This window comes from Octopus sinensis, linkage group LG7 (genome assembly GCF_006345805.1).
Source record: "Octopus sinensis linkage group LG7, ASM634580v1, whole genome shotgun sequence".
Lineage (NCBI taxonomy): Eukaryota > Metazoa > Mollusca > Cephalopoda > Octopoda > Octopodidae > Octopus > Octopus sinensis.
In genome coordinates this window covers 100,090,264-100,112,732 of record NC_043003.1, presented here as the reverse complement: position 1 = coordinate 100,112,732, position 22,469 = coordinate 100,090,264, and the positions used below count along the sequence as shown (strand labels likewise).

Sequence of the window (22,469 nt, the reverse complement as noted above, 5' to 3'; positions counted from 1 at the left end):
ATTTTCCCATAACAAAATGGTAAGAACTCTAGATCAGTGCTGCCCAACCTTTCCTGAACATGGGCCAGATTTAAGAAAAAACAGTGCCCATGGGCCAGACTCACATTTCTAGTCTTTCATTTTTTAATACAACTACTTGAAATGGTTTGAAAAAGTATTCAGGACTGAAAATATTGATTCTATTATTTTATTTACAGAAATTACTCATTATATAATTATTATTCATAACTCAATTTATACATACATATGGTGCTACTTCATCATTGCTATCAAAAAATTATAGCCTCCAGATATTACACGTATATTATCATAAAAAATAATTTGACTTATAACTTTACATTCTACAAAATAATTTTAACAATTGATCAAGATTTGAGAAAAAAAACATTTGCTCAAATGGCATTTAATTAAATAATAAAACAATTTCATCTTGAATGAAAATATCAGTGAGAAACTTGAATTTGTTTTGAGTCATCAAGAAGCTTTTCAGTGTCTGCTGGAATATTTGTTAAGGCCAGTCAGAGTTCATCTTCGAGATGAGCATCACTCAATGAATTTCTTTTGTTTGATTTTACCAATTGCATGCAACTGAAGAGGTATTCACATATCCATGTCGAACCGGACAAAGCGAGAAAGCATTTTGAGTAGCAAGTAAGATTTGGATATTGAGTGTGAGGCAGACCGTATTTGTAGAAGTCCATCATTTTTCTATTTAAAAACTGACTCTTGACATCAAAGTCACTTTGCAATTCATTCAATTCCATTTGAAGCTCAAAGGGGGCATCAGTAGGATTCATGTCAAAAGGCATTGACAAAAATTTTCAGCTGGTCTTCACAAGCACAGAAATCCTTAAATCTCCTGGCAAATTCTTCTTGAATCTATTTTAACTTGTTTACAAAGAATTCCCAGTTTATGGTTGAAATGTGCGACTGTTCCCAAAGGCAAGGAAAGTGAGCATAATTGCTGTCTGCAACTTGAGAAATCCACAAATCTAGTTTCTTGTCACCTCTTGAAACAAATTATGGATGAGTTTTTCCTATTCTTGTAACCACACACTCAACTCATTCATCCATTTGTCATCATCAAAGTTTATGCACAAATTTCCTTTTGCTTCAAGAAATGCTGCCACATGTTCTCGAATATCATAAAAGCATTTCAAAGTACGGCCACAGCTAAGCCACCTTGGTAAAGTAAGGGATGCCAGCGAATTCAGAGTCTATCTCATTGAGAAAATTTCAAAACTGTCAATGATTTAATGCACAACTCCAAATGGTGTTGATGGCTTTCACAATATTATTTCACGATATTTCATGATAAAACTTAATGATTTTGGAGCAAAGTGATTTCTAATGTTGAATACAATAGTACCACAATATTTGCTCTTCACTCATATTCAGGGACTCCTGTTTTCTTTGGATGAAATCATGCAAGCATTGTTCCTTGCTGATCATTGCGCACCAGGCGATTGTAAGTCTGTCTTGCTTTTTCAAGCGCAGTATCAATTTATTTGAAGACAGCAGTGCCCATGCAATTTCCTTTCATAAGGCATAGAGCAAGTAACTCTTCAGTGATATTAAAATTTGAATCAACACCTCTCATGAAAATTGCCAGTTGTGACATATCAGTAATGTCAGTAGATTCATTGATGACAATACTGTAAGCTTTGAAGTTTCTACAAAATTCATTCAACTGCATTTTCATATTTTCGGCCAGCTCTTCAATCCTTTGGATCATAATACTATATGACAAGCTAACACATTTTATATCTTTCTCTGGGCATAGAATTTCAATCGCCAAGGTGATACATTCTTTGACAAAATCTCCTTCAGGAAAAGGTTTCATGTTGCAAGCAATCTTTTCAGCTATGATGAAATTTACTTTGGTATATTTTCTCGATTCATCATCTATTTTCTGAAAAATATTCTGTTGTGAGACTAACTTCATTTGAAGTAAAAGCACTTTCTCCTTGCATTGATCTCCTTCATAACAATTATGGGTCGAAGTGTGCTTTAATGTGTAATGCCATTTCACATTCTCAACTGTTGCAACTTCGACTGTTTCACCACAAATCAGGCAGAGACATTTTGTATCTGATTCCACAAAGAAATACAAATTTGTCCATGCTTCGTTAAACCTACGATTCTCCTTGTCTACCTTTCTGATTTTTCTAGCCAATGCCATGGATGAACAAAATTTGAAATTTATTGTGAAAAGGAAACTAATTTGCTCATATCAAAGGTTATGCCACAGTAAATCTAAAATTGAGTCACCTCAAATGCCAGCTTTATTGATGTGGAAAAGTCCACATGATGTTAAGAAATGACACCCTGAACCACGATAGATTATTGTGGTGCGTGCATCTTCGACCTGCTGAGGTGAGCGCTCTAAGGCTTTAGATTGGACAACCAAATCAACCAATCATACACACTTTGATAAGTCGCTTTTTACCAACTTTCAATGCCAGCAAACGAAAAGGCGCTATTTTTAGACCTGATGCAACTCCATTCAACCAAAACTGAAAACTTCGATTCGGTGCTTCTGGAAATCAGGACCATCAGTCACTTGGCATTTTGATGCTCCCAGGCAAAGTCTGCCCCTTCCCATCTACTTGAACTTAGCCAGGGGACTGGTGGAAGACCAAGTTCCAGCGAAAAATTGTAACATGAAAAATTATTATGACAATTTACTGGGGGGGGGGGTCAAGAAGAGAGTGGGCAGATGCTATGAATTTTTCAGGTAGGGCCTATCATAGAAATAGATTTCAGGATTTGTTTGTCCATGTGAGCAAGCATGGGAATCAATTTCTATGCTTTCAGGTTAACACAGTGTGTCTATATGAAGTGTTGCTAACACTGCCAGTGCCAAGAATATATTGAGTTCATTAGTCAAATTCACTCAATACTAACTTGTTACTTGAAGAGTTAATAGTTTTCTTTCACTCATCACTACACACTGTTAATAGCTTTAAGAAAGCCTCAAACTCTCAATGGCTCCAATAGGGAGGAGCAGTAGCTCAAGTAGTGAATAACTAACATCTCTTATGGTTGATCAGCTGGGTTGAATTCAAAGCCCTCCAGTAGAGTTAGCTTGCAGGAAGATAAATTCCTCTACTAAACTTAAACAAAGCACTTTGCTGGTATCTCATTAACTTCATTAACCTGATTAACTCAATATGGCATCAATTGAAGGATAACTGGGTAGAATAGTAATTACATTGGCTGTTTGTATCTGTTCTGTATGGGTTGTTGTTCTCCTATCTTACACTAAATTTTTGTCTATTGTTTATTCTGTTCCAGTTTGGATTACCATTTTCTGAGAAAAGCCGAACTAGTAACTACCTCACCTGGTTGCAGCGTTTATTGAGAAACTTTTCCTCAGACAAGTAAGCTTTGCTGTTATTTTCCTGTTGAAATCAGATAATTTTTTCATTATTTTCACTTTTTGAAATTCTCTTTTGATAAGAGGTTTCCAAGAATGTTCAGTTATTGCTGTTAACTGATATATTGTTGTTGCTACTGTTGCAAAGAGGTTGGCATTTGATTATGGTAGTGTAGTCAGGAGATTGTAGACTTGCACGATTCTCAGTATATCTGCCTACAACTACTACCACTTTATGCAGACAGTAGACACAGTAGAGGGGGTGAGTAGTAAACCTGGCTTCTGGAAGAGATCTGTTTTATGTACAGCAGCATCAGCTTAATTATCAGATTTTTAAATAGCTGCCTATCAAAACCATTTTGAATCACTCATTCAGTCTATCATAAGTGTCCTCTCTAATTGTACCTGTATATTTTAACCCTTGGAGAATTATTGCGGGAGCTAGAGGTGTTGAGGGGTATCCCACTCAAATTAAGACACAGTAATTATTGTGGTCTGTTTCAGGCAGGGCCTCTGGGTTTTTTAAAAAAACAAACGGGATAAGATTACAAGCAGTCTCATGCAGAAATAGCTTGAGAGGAAGTTATTCTATTGCTTCTATTTCACTATCATCTTGCCCAAGCTTTCATCTAATCAGGTTAGAGTATTTGTTTCTGGTCAGATGGTCTATCTTCTGCTCAGAAGTGATCATGTTCATGATCACTTCTGAGCAGTGAATCGAACCTTTTAATTGAAGCATCATCACTGACCAAATCCTAATATGTCGCCAGCAATCCAAATTGATTTGGTCAGAAATTGAAACTGAAGCAACAATAAATGTTTGTTTAGTTTGTTGTTTATGTGTTTGTGTTATTTCACAGCTTTCTCTTACTGTAAAGAAAGTGTTAAAATGTGTTTTCCGATACATGCAGGGCGTCAAAGCTGTTTTGTATGTTCTTCTTCATTGTCCAAATATTACTGAGTTACAAAGCTATGTTAAATAGCTGTTGTCACATATAGGTAGACTGGATTTGACCATCAACTGAAGCCATCATGAAGTTCATCCTTTTTTTTCCTTTGCTCAGGAAGGGCAACAGTATTTCTCTATCAATGGCTATATGAAAGAGAATTCTATGAGGATAAGATTGAAAAGACTCAAAGCATATACCTCCAGTTTGGCTAAACACTCATCATTTTTTGTTGTGGGTGTTACCTTCCTGTAAATTTGGTGAAAGGTGTGTGTGCCAAAAATGTCCTGCACAAATAGGCTGGCTCTAAGCGTGTATCTTAAGTTGGAGAACACAGTGGGAGAAAGTGTTTGCCCTTGATAGTCAAATACACTTGTGGAATTGTGAGGTTGTTTGACTGGCCCTAAGTGGCTGTCCCTTTAATGAGATGTCTCATACCTACCTTTTGTATTCTTTTGTTTTCCATTCCTTCCCCCCCCCCATGATTGATTTTGTATGGATCCTTATTTTTGTCCTTGTAATGTCCTTTACATCCTTTGTATTATGAAATAGGGGTGGGAGAGTGCAAAACAGTAAAATATCATGTTGCATTAAGTTATATCCTTTTACATTTTCAGGTTAAATCCTTCAACTTAGAGCAATTTAAATGCATTCTTCTCACCTTCCCCACCTAAATTTGGTTTTATTGTCTACCTTTTTGGGGTCAGTACAATAAAATCCTAATCAAATGTTGGAGTCACTTCAATTGACTGTTCCACTCCCTTAAATTTCTAACTTGTACCTATGTTGGGAGCATTGTTGTTATTATTATTAAAAGGGCAGTGGATTGGCTGAATTGTTAGAGCATCGGGAAAAATGCTTTGCAGTATTTGTGCCAACTCTACATTCTGAGTTTAAATACTACCAAGGTCAATTTTGCCTTTCATCTTGTCATGGTCGATAAAATAAAGCACCAGTCAAGTACTGGGATCAATGTTGTTGACTAATCCCACCCCTAAAAGAAATTGTTGGCCTTGTGCCAAAATTTGAAACTGCTGCTGCTGTCATTGTCATCCCTTACAACAGCTTAATGGCATTTCTTTTGAATCTCTGTGCTCTGAGTTCAAAATCTGCTGAGGTCATCTTTGCCTTTCATCCCTTCAATGTTGATAAAACAAGTGCCATTTGAGCACTACAGTTGATGTTATTGACTTACCTGCTCCCCTAAAACTGCTAGCCTTGTGCCAAAATTTGAAACCACTAGCACTATGACCCGGCAACGCCAGGTCATAGTGTTAGTGCATGCATATACAGCTGCGTGCGTGCACACATACGCGTGAGTACTGTCCAAATCTCTGACCAATCACATATAGCTAGCTGGCATTCAATTGACGTATCAAGTTTCGGGCATTTTGATTCGGTTTTGGATAGAAAGTTCACAAAAATGTCACTTCTATTGATTTTTTAATGGCTTTGCAGGGTGACTGGGGAAATGTAAAGATGTGCACGACCACCCTTGGATGGTTTTGAATGACCATAGAAAGTGCGAGCCCTCTAACTGAAAAATTGTGGATTTGTATAAAGGACACACACGCAGACATTTTGCCGTTTATATATATAGAGATTATTAATAATGGTATTAATTTTAAGTTAATGAGTGGCTGAAATGTTAGATTGCCAAATTAAATGTTTTGTAGTTATATAATGTGCTTTTATTGTCCCTGTTATCTCGACTATATATTCGTGTTATATGTAGCCTTCACTGAAAACCATGATTTCCACTACAGCATCAGGCATTAAATATCTATTTGCCTCCAATGTTCAACACGTTTACTTGCAGCTGTTCAGAAATTGTTGATGAGTTTGATGAGATGTACCGTAAGATGTGCACCAACTCCGTTAGTAGCCAACCAGTCCTGAATGTTGAGATGAAACTGCAGACAATTATCAACAATACCAACAGTCGTCTAGTAAAGCTGGTGGACAGACGTAGCCTGGAGAGTACTGACACTGCTCAGCTGGAAATTATGCTTAAACAGGCTATACATTTGATACACAATTTCATTGAAGGTTAGTCTCTCTCTCTCTCTCTCCTCTACATTTGAATTCTGCTATGTTTCACTTTGCATTTTGCTAAATAAAATACCAGTCAATTAGCAAAATGTTGATTAGGGTTAGCTATTTCAGCACTTTATAACAGAACTTTCTGGATTATTAACACCAACCTTAGAGATTAAAGGTTATTCCAATAGCCTCATTTTCATGGTATTCTGATCTCTTATCTTATCCCCGAATGTGTATCTACCTTAGTTTCCTAGTTTGAATCAGAAATAATGCAACTAATGACAATCAGAAATCAGACCAATCAAATCATAGTCATCTTCATCATCATTTTAATGTCCACCATTTCATGCTTACATGGGTTGGATTTTCTCTTCTGGATGCCCTTCCTGTTACCAACCCATGACCTGTTTCCAAGTAAGGTAATATTTGCTCATGGCCAGTCATCTTTTCACAGAATATGTTTCAAGACAAAGAGAGAGAGAGAGTGAGGATGACACATACACACACAAATGATGTGCTTCTTTCAGTTTCCATTTAACAAATCCTCTCATAAGGCTTGGGTTGGCCTGGAGCTATAGAAGGAATGTTCCCAAGGTGCCACACAGTAGAACTGAACCTGAAATCTTATAGTTGGAAAGCTAATTTCTTGATCTCACAGCCTTTCCTGTACTGAGATGTAAATATTTCATAAGTAGGGGTGAGGTTAATAGTTGAAAAAATTATTATCTCAGACATTTTAGACCTTTATTTAGCACTTACATAGACTAGGTTTATACTCTTTAATACTTGTTTCAGCTTTGCAACCATGGTCATACTGGAGCACGTTTCATGGGTGTCTTTTCAGTAGATGTTTTTATCCTGATTCAGTATTAACAGGCACTCCTATAGGATTATTTGGAGTGTATTGCTTCCATTCTTGGTGTCTCCAGTTTGACTCTTTTTGTTTCCTTTCCGTTATTTCCAGAACATGGCATCGAAGGTATAAAAAGTCTCACTTGTGTCATAGTAACCGCTCTTTGTTCATTTAATAAACGTTACTTATTGATGGAAGGTGCTGCTGTAGGTAAGTGTTCACTTCTGGGGTTTGTTTTTTCTTCTAAAAATTTATCCTTTCTTATTCACTGTCCTGCCTGTTCTTTGTTGCTGTTTGATCTCCCTGCCTCCTCTGTGTGGCTATTTGCCATTTTACTCTGTTACTTTGTCACTTCTCTCTCTCTCTCTCTCTCTCTCTCTCTCTCTCTCTCTCTCTCTCTCTCTCTCTCTCTCTCTCTCTCTCTCTCTCTCTCTCTCTCTCTCTCCTCTCTCTCTCTCTCCTCTCTCTCTCTCTCTCTCATGTCTTCTCACTGGCACAGATGTCTGACAGTATTGGTTTCTGTTTCTAATTTATAGGGGCTGGTGATCGCTTGATGGACTTGACGTCCCGTGACGGGGACTGGTTCCTGGATGAGCTTTGCAGCATGAGTGGCAATGTCAACCAGTTACTGGAGATTCTCATTCAGAACTCTGTGGTAAGCACACCTGTACATTTCTGCACATAGGCTCTTCCATGCATAGACAGTCTCATTCCCATTTAAATATGTACATAAACATACATATGCATGCAGGATCTCTTACACATTCTATATGAGAATCTATCTGACAATCTTCATCTAAGCAACAATTAATTTATACACACACGCACACACACACACACGCATCAGGTCATTAAGAATGAAATCTCCAATTTTGAACTGAAAGTTTTATTTTACTTTATCTCAACAAAATGCAATGCAGTTAATCAAAGTATGCTCCTAAATTATCAACACAATTTAGCCATTTTATCGATAGCTTATTTATGCCAGCAGTGAAGAATTCTGTAGAGCAAGAGGTGATGAAATCACGAAGGTCTGTTTTAAGTTCCTGTAACTTGAGTAGTGTTCTTTGTGCGACATGTGGTCGAGCATTGTCTTGCAAGAGAAATGGCCTGTCTCTATTGACCAATCTCGGTTGTTTAATTGCAAGTTCACTCATTTCGTCCAGTTGGTTGATGTATACATCCGCTGTAATTGATTTACCAGGTCTCATGAAGCTATAGTGGATGACACTAGCGCTGGACCACCACCAAACAGACACCATTAGCTTTTTTTGGTGAATATTCTTTTATGGATTATGTTTTGACACTTCGTCTCTACCCAACCACTGTTTAGAACACTTGCTATTGTTGAAAAGAATCCATTTTTCATCACATGTAACAATAGGATGCAAAGCTGATTCGCTTTTATGCCGTGACAGCAAAGAACAGCAAGTTTCTAGACAATGTCTCATTTGATGCTCATTCAGTTCGTGTGGTACCCATTTGTCCAGCTTCTTTACCTTACCAATTTGTTTCAGATGATCCAATACAGTTGGAATCCAAATATCAAATCTTGCTGCTAACTCACACATAGTTTGAGGTGTATCCACTTCCACTACAGTTTCCAGCTCATCATTATCCACCTTGGTCTCGGGTAACCACGAGGTTGATTTTCAAGAGTAAAGTCACCAGACCAGAACTTCTCTAACCATCGATGTACAGTGTGCTCATTCACCACATCTTCACCAAACACCTCATTGATGTTTCGAGCTGTCTGGGATGCATTGGTTCCATGATGGAACTCGTATTCATAAACAACACGAATTTTTTATCTATCCATGAATTCACAAAAATTGATTTACAAGAGAAAACTCAATATAATTAGACAGTATGAATTGCATTTTGAAAAGTGATGATGTAACTCTTCAATGTTGTAAAATGAAGACTTGTCAGGATAAAACAGAGTTAATGACTGTCAAACTTGATTATTTACATTCAACAGATATTTGTCCTCATTTTGTTTGTTGTTAACACAACGTTTTAGCTGATATACCCTCCAGCCTTCTTCAGGTGAGGGTATATCAGCCGAAACATTGTGTTAACAACAAACAAGATGAGGACAAATATCTGTCAAATGTAAATAATGTACATAATTGCTCATCTCTTAAATATAGAACTGTATTGTCAAACATGATGCATAAGAAAATTGGGCATTTCATTCTTAATGACCTGATATATTAATCTTCTAGTAATTAGCCTTTGATAGCTGTTCACAAAGCTATTTCCAGAAACTTTTGCTTTCTTTTACATTTATAATATTTACATCCCATTTCTCTATTGTTTCTAAAATTTCCTATTTCAGGCTGAGACTGAACTGGATATCCGTCAGCTTCATAATGCTCTCACAGCAACACACAAAACATATATTGCCCTGCATGTGAGTTGATTTTTTGACTTTACTTAAGCTGGGAGGGGGATCAAGGAGCTCACCTGCATACTGCATAGTCATTTTACAGTAAGATACATTAATATGCTTGATCCAATTTATGTGGACACATCTGGACTCTTATTTCACAGTTGAATGATTAGTGATAGGAACAGTACTATCGCTTGTAAAAATAATTGCTCTAATAAAAAGTAATGCCATCCTATTCATGCAAACATGAAAAAGTTGATGTGAAGTAATACCAGTGAAAGTATTATTCCAAAGAAGTGAAATGGTGGTGGGCATTTCAAAGGTTCAGCAGTCGAGATTGTATGGTGCTTATGTATGCAGCGGGGTTTTGTATGTTAACAAAATATGGTTATAAAATGAGAAGGATGTCTGAAGACTAAAAAGTAATGATTGTAAGCCTGCACTGTTGGATGTGTATTGTTTGTTAATGTAAGGATGACAACACAAATGAGTGAAGAAAAATTAGATATTAAGAGGTGTGAAATGTAGTGTGCAAAAAGCAAGACTGCTCTGGTATGGACTTAAGTGCCACACCCTAGTGGTTGAGGGAACCTGTGGAAGAGTAGACCCAGGAAGACCTAGGATGAAGTGGTGAAGCCACGACCTTCGAACTTTGGGCCTCACCGAGGAAATGACTAGTGACCGAGACTTTTGGAAATATGCCATGCGTTAGAAGACCCTACAAGCCATATGAGACCATAATCTCGTAGCCTATGCCAGGGGCGTTACCAGCCCACTTATGCGTACCTTTTCCTTCTTGGACACTAAAACTTTACTTGCGAAGACCCGTTGAGGCAAGTGAAATCAAAAATCAAAATCAAAAGCAAATTCGATGACTGGCGTCCGTGCTAACGGAGTGCAAAGAGCACCATATGAGTGTGATCATTGACAGAGTGGCTAACCGGCTTCCGTGCCAGTGGCACTGAAAAGGCACCATTCGAGCGTGATCGTTACCGGTGTCGCCTTACTGGCACTCGAGCCCCATGCTCGTAGGGTATTAAGAGCACCATCCAAGCATGATCGTTACCAGCATCGCCTTACTGGCACCTGTACCGGTGACATGTGTAAAAGATTCAAGCGAGGTCATTGCCAGTACTGCCTGACTGGCCCCGTGCCAGTGGCACGTAAAAGCACCCACTACACTCTCGGAGTGGTTGGCATTAGAAAGGGCAGCCATCTGGTTCGCCAGCCCTCAGTCATTCGTCCAACCCATGCTAGCATGGAAAGCGGACGTTAAACGTTGATGATATATATATATATATATATATATATATATATATATATACACACACACACACATATATGGAGGATGATGAGCTGGGTGATGAAACACTGTGATCTAAGTGGAAGAGGAAAATGTCTGAAAAACTGGTTGAAAGTAATCTCAAGTGGTTGAACTTCACAATGGAAATAATAAAATACTGCAATAAAAGCTGAGATATTGGTGTTAGAGTAGACCCATCCAACTAATGTAAGAATGGCAAAAAGAACTTACAAATGACAGTAGTAGCAGCTCCTCATTCTCCGCATAAGCACACATTTGCATAAATAGTAAAAATATTTTATAACATTTAAATACAAAGAAACAGGAAAAAAGGGAGATGAGAAAGAAAAGAAAAGGGGTGGCGGTAAAACAGAAGATGAAAGGGGTGGGGGTGATGACCTTCTTGCCAGTTAGTTTACTGTGTGATTTAAAATATTACAGCTTACTAATCCTTGCATGCTGTAACTCCTTACAGATGTCAAAATAATTTAGGTGTTGTTTACTGTTTATTTTTCAATTCAAATTTTTCAACCAAGGATCAAAAGTGAAATAGTGAATAAATTTATCTTTTCCTATAATTGTGCATTGTTAAATGGTTTCCATTACCTTCCTGGTTTTAGTTTCATTCCTGAAATACAAAAAGGAGTTAAAACCTGAATTTTCCTTTTCACAGGAACTAAATGTGAATTTTCGCAGTATAATTATCCCTGAAGCTCTAAAAACAATCCAAGCTGAAGAAGAAAGTGTTTGTATTGCTCTTAAATCTCTTAACGAAATGATTACTGACGCAGGTTGTCCCTTAGAACAACTTGTACATCAGGTGGAAATTCTTCACAGGAACAAGGTGATGGGAATTGAAGTAAGTTTTTGTTTTTTCCATTCACTTAAATACTATTAGATTCATTGATAAAAATTACTCTCTGTAATATTTGTAACTCTACAGTTCCTGTTATCTGTAACATGACCTTACAGCTTCTCATGTCTATTTAATTTGAAGGTTGAAAACTAAAAGTACTTTTTTAAAATATGTGTTAACGTCAGATTATTTTCATTTGTTAAATTAATATCAATTAAAACTAAGTGGTCTAGCATGACCACTTCTTTCTGGTTGTGTAAAAGTTGTCAACATGATTTTTTTTTTTTTTGTTGGGTTTGTAAGAGAGAGCCTTTTATATTTGAATTTTCATTCTCACATTCAAACATTTCCACTTCTTTCTTTCTTTCTTTCTTTCTTCTTCTTATTATTATAAAGGCAATAAGCTGGCAGAATTGTTACTGCAACAGGCAAAATTCACAGTGACATTTCTTTCGACTTCAACTCTTCAGTTTTCTCTGGCAAATTTAATGCTTGTTTATTCACATTTTGAATCAATTACACATTATCTTATAGGGGTCAATAAGATAAGGTACTGATCAAGTTTGGGGTCCATGTAATCAACCTACCTCCTCTCATCAGATTGCTGGCCTTGTGACAAAATTATTATTATTTTTAATATGTATTCCTGTCTTCATGTTATCTTGTAGAATACTAACACAGACATATTGGAGGTGGTGCTGAAGCTGGAGAATCGGTTCAAGGAGTTACTCAAAACAGCTGATACCGAGCCAGCCGACCTGAGCCCAGGACAAATGCTGCTGATGGCCTTCAATGGGCTCTTCGTCAAATTGGAGACTGAGTTTGCTGGCTTCCTGGAAATTATGGAGGGGATGGAAATTACTGACAGTTGGAAGAAGGTTGACATGATCAAAGAGGCTAAGTCTTTCCAGGTACAACCTTCTTTGATTGTGCAGTTATGGAGAAAGAGAGCGGTTTAGTTTATACAGTGTGGGTCACTAATTGTTGGTATTGACAATCACAGTATTTTTAATGATTGATTGATTGATTAGAGACTAAGATTGGAAGATTGAAATTGTGTTACTTATTAGTGGAATGCAAAGTAGAGTTCCAAGTTGGTGCACATGAAAAGCTGAGTTAGGAATTTTGGTTAATGTTCTTCATAACTGCTTGCTACAAGTGATTATGTAGGATTTGTTGAGTTTGAGTGAAAGTTGTAACATTAGTGTCTGCTGTGCTGTCATCATCATCATTTAACGTCCACTTTCCATGCTAGCATGGGTTGGACGGTTTGACCGGGGTCTGGGAAGCCAGGAGGCTGCACCAGGCTCCAGTCTGATCTGGCAGTGTTTCTACAGCTGGATGCCCTTCCTAACGCCAACCACTCCATGAGTGTAGTGGGTACTTTTTACGTGCCACTGGCACAGGTGCCAGGGGAGGCTGGCAATGTCCATGATTGGTTGGTGCTTTTTACGTGCCACCGGCACAGAAGCTAGTCAAGGCGGCGCTGGCATCGCCCACGTACGGATGGTGCTTTTAACGTGCCACCGGCACAGGTATTACAACTACAATTTCCATTTTATTTTATTTATTTTGCTGTTGATGTACTTGACTCAATAGGTCTCCTCAAGCACAGCAGGCCGTCCTGCAATCCAAGGCACTTTGGATGGGCTGGGACTTCTATGTGAAGCTGGTGCAGGAAACAGCCATGAACTCACGTTATTTATCGGGTCTTAGAAAAATCACCTTTATCATACACAAAAATGCTTCTGTGTATGAGTGTGTGACACACCTTCTTTGTGTGTAGGCATAATAAAAAGCCATTCTTTTTGTGTTGTGTGTGTGTAGTGTATATGCTTTCTTACACAAAGAACCAGGTGTGATAATGTTTTATATAACAACAGCAAGTTGATTGATAGATTGATTTGTGGAAGCTGCTAGTCTGACAGTCTGTCTGAGGGTTGATGGTTTTCTTTTTTAAGCCAATGGAACTGATTCAGACATTTTGTATTTTTAGAATAGGTAAAATGAAGATATGAATTTTAATTAAAATACATCATGGTTATTAATATTTAATTAACAAAGAAGTTCACAAAATAAGTATGTGTATCATGGGAAGAAGATAATTCAGCTATTTTGATGTAAGATGTTTTCATTATTGGAATTAGCTGTTTACTTGGCAATTAACCCACAAATACTCTCAATTCTTATTTACTCTATCTGCCTAAATGGGAATAAGAGCCTGAATCAGTGACAAGCTCTCTATACATATAATTGATGAAAGGAATCTGTTTAGCTGAGTAAATATGTGAAGCAACTTACCAATTTGAATTTATTTTAATTATTTAATATTATTTTTGTCTTTTTTAGCTGTCTTCTTTCACACCTGAAACACGGGAGTTGATGACAAATCTGTTTTTTGTAAAACGACTTCAAGCTATGCAAGATTTCTTCCAAATGTGTCAACAGTTTTCTTCAGTTCTTGATAGTGAGCTACTTTTTTTTTTTTAGTTTTCCTGATTTAAAAAAATATTTTTTATCATGTTATCTGAGAACTCCTCTTTAAATTACTTAACTTAAAATGTTTCTGAACAGAAGTATTTCTTTGATAAAAAAGGTAGAGCAAATGTAAGATATGTTTTTTAAAAAAATGCATTATGATTGTAGCAGACGAAACATAGCTAGAGACAAGGACCTGCCGTTATTTGGAAAGAAAGAGTTATGTATAGTTTATTTTAGATGTGTAGTCTTAATAAACAGGTTGAATATAAGTGACATTTAAAGGAATTTATTTACTGGGGAGAGTCAAAGCTGGTCACAAAATGCTGATTGTGGAATGTGTACTTGTACTAAAATAGACCTGTCTGTTGAGTTGAGGCTGTAATTTATCTTGCAATCTCTCTGATTTGTTTGGTTTGCAATGAAAAAATTCTTGCAAAACAAAATGCTCTGAAGCTAGTTAAGGCTGATGGAAGGCTTGGAAGTAATTAACGGTTATCACCAAGAATATCATAATCAGTGAGCTCCCAAACTTGTTCTTGAATAATAGTACTCCTGTAACTTTAGGTTCCTCTCTGAACTGCAGGATCTTGAATAGAGGCATCCTTGGACAACTACTTGTCACCCATGCCAGCCTCACTTCTTCAGGCCACCGATGATGTCCTAAGGAATAGCAAAACCAATACAGCTTAAGATTAGTACTATAACAGAATTCATTGAGCCAAAGCAGATCCCTCAAGCCATTTCATCTAATGCTCCCATTCCATCGGCCTTGATCGAGATTTTTAAATTGCCCCCATAAGACAAAGTTGATCTCAGTAGAATTTGAACTCAAAAGTACAGAGTTGAATACTCAGAGACTTTCTGTCTGATGCTCTAGCAATTCTACAAATTTACCATCTATTACAATATGGAGAACAGTGTACACCTGTTATATTCTCTCTCTCAAATATGTTACATCTCTTTATACTTTTATTATGCCACCAATTATTTTGATATTATCCCCACTACAATAATCACTGGTATGCAATAGAGAAGTAATATCTTATGTGAATGGATAACAGTAAATGATTGGCAAAAAATAGTCAAAAGAAACTGGTAATGATCTTCATCAGTCAAAATTATGTGAAGTCTGTGAGTTTGGATAAGTTTGTATTCTTCAAGGATAAAAGGACTGTGATGTTTTGTGCTTAACTTGTCAGAGAAAATAAATTTCACAACAGTTGTAAAATTTTTCTTTCAGGTAAAGGGTCAATCTTAAAACATCACATTCCTCTTTACCCCTGCAACATACAAACTTACCTAAGTTCATAAATTTTATTTCTCTGTATCTATCTTCTCCCAGGTTCTTCTGGCAATGTGTGTTTTGATGATGAACAACTGGCAAAACCTGTCAAGAAGTTTATTGCAGACTATGTTAGGAAACAGGTATGTCTCTTTAACTACCTTAATCTCTCTCTCTCTCTCTCTCTCTCTCTCTCTCTCTTGTACACACTCCTCCTTTTGTCTCTCCCTCCCTCTCTAAAACAGAATTTCCCTATTTTAATTTCATGCAGTAATTTTTTTTCATTCCTTTTCTTTCCTTCAGTTAGTTGCAAATAAAAGAAGCACAATGGCTAAAGTAAAGATGCTGATATACATTCAAACCTTACAATCATATTTGCACTATTTTGATTGATAGTGAAAAATAACAAGCCCCACACTTTACAACTGAGTAGCTAGTGAGAGGCAGGACCTTCTGAAAAATAAACATTTACCTCATCTTGAATGAAAAATCCATCTTGTCCATACCAGCATGGGGAAATGCATATAAAACAGAATTTTATATTGAAAATCTTCAACAGTTAATTCATTCAAAAAATAAATTATTTCTTGTATGAAATATTTTTGTTGCTGATGATTCGATTCCATCTTTTTGTCTCATTCTATATCCTAGGTTATTGGTTTCCCATCTCAAATTCTCGGCTACATAATCTGCATTTACATCAATTCAATGGGTTTGAATGTAACTGCTGAAATCGAATCGAAGGACGTCGGTGCTGAGTCAAAAGTGCCATTGGATGACATGCGCAAGAAAGCAGTGGATGCTTGTCTTAAAAATGGCCACTTCAAACATGTGCAGTTCACACAGGCCAGCTCATTAACCAGTTCACAGGAATCAACCTGGAGGAAACATGACCTAGCCAGGTAAGGGATACAGTTGTTTTTACCCATGTTATACACACAGCATTAGCTAATGTAGGAATATTGCCTCCTCTACTTCACTTACTCCTGTGTCTGCCAATATGTAAACTTCTATGCAGTTGCTTGGCCTGCTAGAAATGGCAGCCACGCTTCAAGTTAACCCCTATTTTCTTTAATTCTTTTGATAAAGACCCACCCAAGACCACCTCTGCTTTAAAACATCCTATTTTAAGATTATCTAAATTACCTTTCATCAAAATTTCATCTTATATCATGTTTCAAACACCAGCCTAATAATGAATTATTTTATTAAAGTCTTCATTATTTCAAAAAGTAATTGAAAATTACACATTGGATAATGTAGCCCAAGATAGACTGTATCTGAAAATGAAATAGTCATGACTTGAATGCTGAGGGCAATTCAATCAGAACAGACTTGTGTCTAAGCAACAGCTGCCTCTTTTATTCATTCAGTCTTTTATGTCATTGCCACATGAAGAATTGTTGATGAAATTTCTTTCAATGATGTCTAGGGCCTCTAGTTATGTCTGTGACTGAACTATGGACATATTTCTGATTGCTGTATAGGAGATTTATATTTGTATGTTTGGAGGTGGTGTGTATATTATATGCTGAGTGAGTATTTTGATGGGTGCATGTCTTTACAGTTTATATTTTTATACTTGTAGTTATTGTTTAATACTATGGGCTATAAGAATATTAGTATATTAATCACAGGTGTCACTGCGACAGGTAGGCATTGCTATGATACTATACTGTGATTGCAACAGGAAGTTGAATTTGAGTGATTAATATCCACTTAAACAAAATATTCTTTGATAAGCTAAAGGTCAAGTAGTTCTGCTATCTTCACTTCTTTGCTAGCTCTCGTAGGTTTCCACTTGAAACAACTTGATGTATCTTGCTATCTGCTACTTATCACTAATGGCTGTGTATATGTCTATAAATCCAGGCTAAACATTGTATGCAATTCTTCCTTCTCCTCCTCTCCAATGTATTCCCACCAAACAATAATAATATCTTTTTTTCCACTTGAAGCTCTTTGCAGGACCTTAATAGGATGTGCAGTGAAGGCTCTGGAAAGATATTACTGTTCATCTCTTTCACATTGCTGTAATGAAGCACTGGTTGTGAAATTAAATGTTTGGATGATGAGCATTTGATTGGCAAGATTCAGTATTGTCCTTGGCTCAGCTTTTTCTGACTAACAAGTTGGATGCCTTTCCTACTGTCAAAGACAGTAGGAAAGGCATCCAACTGAAAACAATTTCTATAAAAGCACCATGCTAGTGAAGATAAACAGCATTGAATAAATAAATGTATTTTTGTCTCTCCTTATTTCATTAGGCAAGCAACAAGGTAGTGGACCCTTATCACATAATCATAAGTTCACGTTTTATATTATGTTGCTGATCAAAAACTGCAAACATGCTTTTGTTTATCTGACTGATAAATAAAACAAAAGCTCCACATCTACACTAAAGTTGACTGGTTAGCAGTAAGATGAACATCCAAGGAAAAAAGGAATTGTTCCAAAGTGTGTGCCATTTTGGTTATGCAAATATAAAAAAAAAATAGATGTAAAAAATAAAGCCAGTTTAGTAGAATAATTTAAATATATTAGGTCATCCCATAAGTTCTGTCCGATTTTATCCTTTTTAAAATTGAATGAAATTTAATAGTATTTTAAAATGTCTAATGGAATTAAAAATTATTTTTATGCATTTGTGTACATTTAAACTAATTAAATATTATTTTACAGAATAACAGAATTAAAATTTCTTTGATTAAAGCCCTTTCTAACATGGAAGTATCCAAAGAGAATTTAAGGAGCATAATGCTTTATGAGTACAAAAAAGGAAACTCTGCAGCCCAAGCAACTCGAAACATACACTCAGTTTATGGGAAAGAATGCTTGAATGAAAGAACTTGCAGAAGATGATTTACAAAATTCAGAAGTGGAGATTTCAGCCTTGAAGATGAAGATCAAACATTGCATCCAGTTGAGTTTGATGATAAGCTCCTTGAGGCATTACTTGAAGAAAATCCTGCATTATCAGTTGAATAATTGGCAATAAAGTTTAGTTCAAACCATACAACTGTTCATCGTCATCTTCAGCAACTGGGAAAGGTTCCTAAACTTGGAAAATGGCTGCCTCGTGAATTGTCCGAAAGCAACTGCAAATCCTCTTCTCTCCTTTCTTGCGAAATCATTTCCCCCTTTTTGTATAGACTTGTGACTGGTGACGAAAAATGGATCTTCTATCAAAATGTTAAACGTCGTAAACAGTGGCTTATTAAAGGGAAAAAGCTCAACCACAACCAAGAAGGAAACTTGATGGAAAAAAGGTTCTTTTCTCTGTCTGGTGGGATTGCAAAGGAGTAATTCACTTTGAATTTTTATCACCTAATGCAACAATCAGTGCTCAAGTCTACTGTCAGCAATTAGAGCGTTTGAACCAAGCTTTGAAGAAAAAAAGACCCGCTTTAGTGATTCGAAAAGGAGTGATGTTCCATCAGGACAATGTGTGACCCCACACTGCAAAGATCACATCACAGAAGATCGAAGAGCTTGGTTGGGAAAAAGTTCCTCATCCACCTTATTCTCCTGATCTTGCTCCATTCAGACTACCATTTGTTTCATAGTTTACAGAATCATTTGGGGGACATAACTTTCATAAGCTAGGAGGAGGTCGAAACTGACATTTCAGAGTTCTTTGTTTTGAAACCAAAAGAGTTTTACATTCATAGGATTAAAAAGCTTGTAAATAGATGGAAGGAAGTCATAGATAATCCAGAAAAGTACATTCATGATTAAATTTCAATTAAATATAACATTTGATCACTTGTTTTCTTTATTCAGAATTCAGACAGAACTTATGGGATGACCTGATATTTGGATGTTGCTCTCCACCTACTGACACTTATCACCTTCTTCTCCCTGATCCACTCCTATTTTACTTCACTTGTATTCACCATTCACTGCATTCCTCTCTATCTTCATTTCTAACCATTTGTAACTCTTTTGCACTCTAACAAACTTACCATCCACCCTTCCCTAGTCTCTCTTATATTCACCTTATTGTAACTTGAGGGTATGCTCTGACACTTCATCTCCACCATCATTTTCTCACTTTCCTGCTTGGGTAACCATGTATCTCCTCTGAAGCAAGACACATGTTTCTGTACCTCTATCATATTTTAAACCTTTCAATACCTGGCATAAAGAGACCTCACTCAATAATGCACTCCTACTCAGTTGAGGATCTTGTCTTGCAAGTTACACCCAGTACACACTGTAAAGTGGTTGGCATTAGGAAAGGCATGCAGTCAGAAACTATGCCAAAACAGACGTTGGCACACAGTGCAGTCCTTCAACTCACTGGATCGTTTCAAACTGTCCGTCCTGTATCAGCATGGAGGATGGATGTTAAATGATGATTATGAATAATTGAAGTAAGTATTTGTATAGCTAGATGTTTGCTTGTTCCTTCTCCCCTGGTTATCAACCACTCAAGAAATGGGACTGATGTCTATTTTCAACTTGGTAGACTGATATATATAAAACAATGCGAATGGGTCACAGCTGTCCTGGTACAAAAGATTGAATTTGTAACTGCGTGATCTTGCAATAATCATATTCTATTTTATTCATTTGTACTGCTTGTAGGCGCCTCGATGAAAACATTGCACTAGTGAAGGCCAGTCTACAGAGAGTGCAGTTGCAACTAGCTCGCTATCAGTGGCTCCATGAGGATCTCTTTATCAATGCCCGAGGCCACCACAACCAGATGGTGATGCCAAGTAGAGCTACAATTATGTCAGAAATGCGGAAGGTAATGTTATTTTGTGTGCCATATGATTATATGTCTGATAGAAAATGACAATTATTTCAATTCATTTTATGTAATCAGTGCTTAAATTTATATTAATATCTGCTGTCAGTAATGATAATGTGGAAGTTTAGGCTGACTGTAGTTGCGGTTTATTGAGGTATTTTTTTTTTCCCCTCCTTATCAAAATGTGTTTCAACTCTCAATATGAGGCACAATGACCATTTGACTGGGGCCCTGAATACTAACTATATGACCATGAGTTCAAACCATTTTACTAAAGGTATTCTGTTTTGTTTGTTGGCAAACTACATTAATGAGAGAGCCTCTGTAATTACTTGACCTGTTGTAAACAACATATCAAATCTTCCTTAAATCACACCCTTCTGCCTTATAGAAGGACATTACACATCAGGTAATGTGGTTCTATTACTTTTATGACAAGATGTTCCTAGCTGAAATGCCTTTCATCAGGGTCAGCCTAAAACTTAAAAACATAACTCTGCCTTTGTCTACTTAGCTAACAAGTATGTTCCACTTCTGTTTGATGGTTGAGTGGTTAACAATAAGAAGGTGTCCATCAGTACCATCACCTCACTTGATAAAACTACAATTTACAGACATGTTCGCAAAAATCATCCCACCCATGCTAGAATGGATAGTTAAATTTGAAAAAAGTAGGTCAGTCTTGCAGCATTTCGTACGTCTTTACTGTATCTTAATTGTATATTATGAATATTTGTTTATGAACTGAACATAGGTGACTATGACTAGAGATTAATATGTATTAAAATCATCTATTGAAAATAATCATTCTTATCCTGATATAGTGAATCAGTGTCTGTAAAAATAGATAGCTTTCATAATCCTAAACTAAGTTATCTAAATGTCTATGACTGATCTTACTTGAGGCCACAAGTTACCTCCAAACATGTGTGACAATGGGACTTGTTCTAACTCCATTATAGTTTTTTGATCAGTCCTAACTTTAATCATAATTATCTAATTACTATTTTGTTAAGTTAGTCAATAATTTTAAAAATTTCTGTGTGTTTTATTTCCAGAGTACGTCCTCTTTGATTAGTCAGAAAAACAATTTGGCTTGCTGCATGGAACGCTACAGTCAACTGGAAGCCAGCATTGGCCAGAGACTAAGGTGGGCTGCTGGTGCTAACCCCTCACTAAATCTTGTAATGAGTCAGTTTGAAGAAGATTCTACTGCAAGAAAAACAGTTTATGAGGTTTGTAACTACATAATTCACTAAGGAATGTATATAATTCACTTTATGATTTTATAATCTGGAATACTGTGTGCGTGCATGTCTTATTGGAAGCACCAGCCACTGCAAGGAAAGATAATTATTGGTGACGAGCATCTAATAATGTGTAGCTGTTTGTTTTTGACTTGATCATTGTAGATTGTTGGTATTTATTTTACCAAATTTAAAGGCAGTACAATACAATTTTTATCTTTGTGGCAACAAGCTGCAGGGAATACGGTTCAATTTCACAGCTGTCTCCCACCATTTTTGCTCTTCTGATATGTAATGATTATTGATTTCTGACACATGCAAATCTTCAAACTTATGACACTAAGATTTGGAAAGTATTAGAGATACAATGGCTGTGAGGTTTGGACTATTTATTACTTGGTCAGAAGTCCAAACATGCTATTATGTGCATGTACAAAGTGCTGTTGAGTAAAATGTAACCCTCAATTTAGGTGATAGAAAAATAAAAAATAAGCATCATCTGTATATATATATATATATATATATATATATATATTATATATATATATATAGGCAGGATGTGTGTGTGTGTGTATGTGAATGTAGTTTATATACATCCATAAATTAGCACACATGTTGCTCAAATTTTAGAAGGACATTCATCACGACCCTAGCTGTATTTTCGTCAAATTGTTTTCCCCCAAGGCACCCGCGAATAGCAGTAAATAATTTTGAGCCATCAATTTTCACGGCGGAGAAATCTACTGTAGTGACGCCATTATTGTTTACAAACTATGAGTTAAGTCCCCTTCTAGCGACAGCGTAAAGAGACGGAGAGAGAGTAAGATATCAGATTTTTAAAATCTCATCTTTTTTACTGAGTGATTGACAGGCAAAAACAGACACACAGGTGTTGTTATGTATGTATGTATGTATGGCTTCAGT

At 36.5% G+C, this 22,469-nt stretch overlaps 1 protein-coding gene across 2 annotated transcripts in view; it reads left to right on the top strand.

Moving 5' to 3' along the window:
- Positions 1 to 22,469, top strand: part of LOC115214150 (serine/threonine-protein kinase SMG1) — a 185,790-nt gene that overhangs the window by 140,293 nt on the left and 23,028 nt on the right. For both annotated transcript variants that reach the window (XM_036504994.1, XM_029783223.2), the window contains 12 exons: positions 3,298 to 3,383; positions 6,146 to 6,375; positions 7,334 to 7,432; positions 7,759 to 7,877; positions 9,564 to 9,638; positions 11,594 to 11,779; positions 12,445 to 12,687; positions 14,126 to 14,243; positions 15,600 to 15,682; positions 16,191 to 16,441; positions 20,130 to 20,295; positions 21,357 to 21,533. In XM_036504994.1, the coding sequence (XP_036360887.1) occupies positions 3,298 to 3,383; positions 6,146 to 6,375; positions 7,334 to 7,432; positions 7,759 to 7,877; positions 9,564 to 9,638; positions 11,594 to 11,779; positions 12,445 to 12,687; positions 14,126 to 14,243; positions 15,600 to 15,682; positions 16,191 to 16,441; positions 20,130 to 20,295; positions 21,357 to 21,533 (1,833 nt within the window). The remainder of the gene's footprint in view (positions 1 to 3,297; positions 3,384 to 6,145; positions 6,376 to 7,333; positions 7,433 to 7,758; positions 7,878 to 9,563; positions 9,639 to 11,593; positions 11,780 to 12,444; positions 12,688 to 14,125; positions 14,244 to 15,599; positions 15,683 to 16,190; positions 16,442 to 20,129; positions 20,296 to 21,356; positions 21,534 to 22,469) is intronic.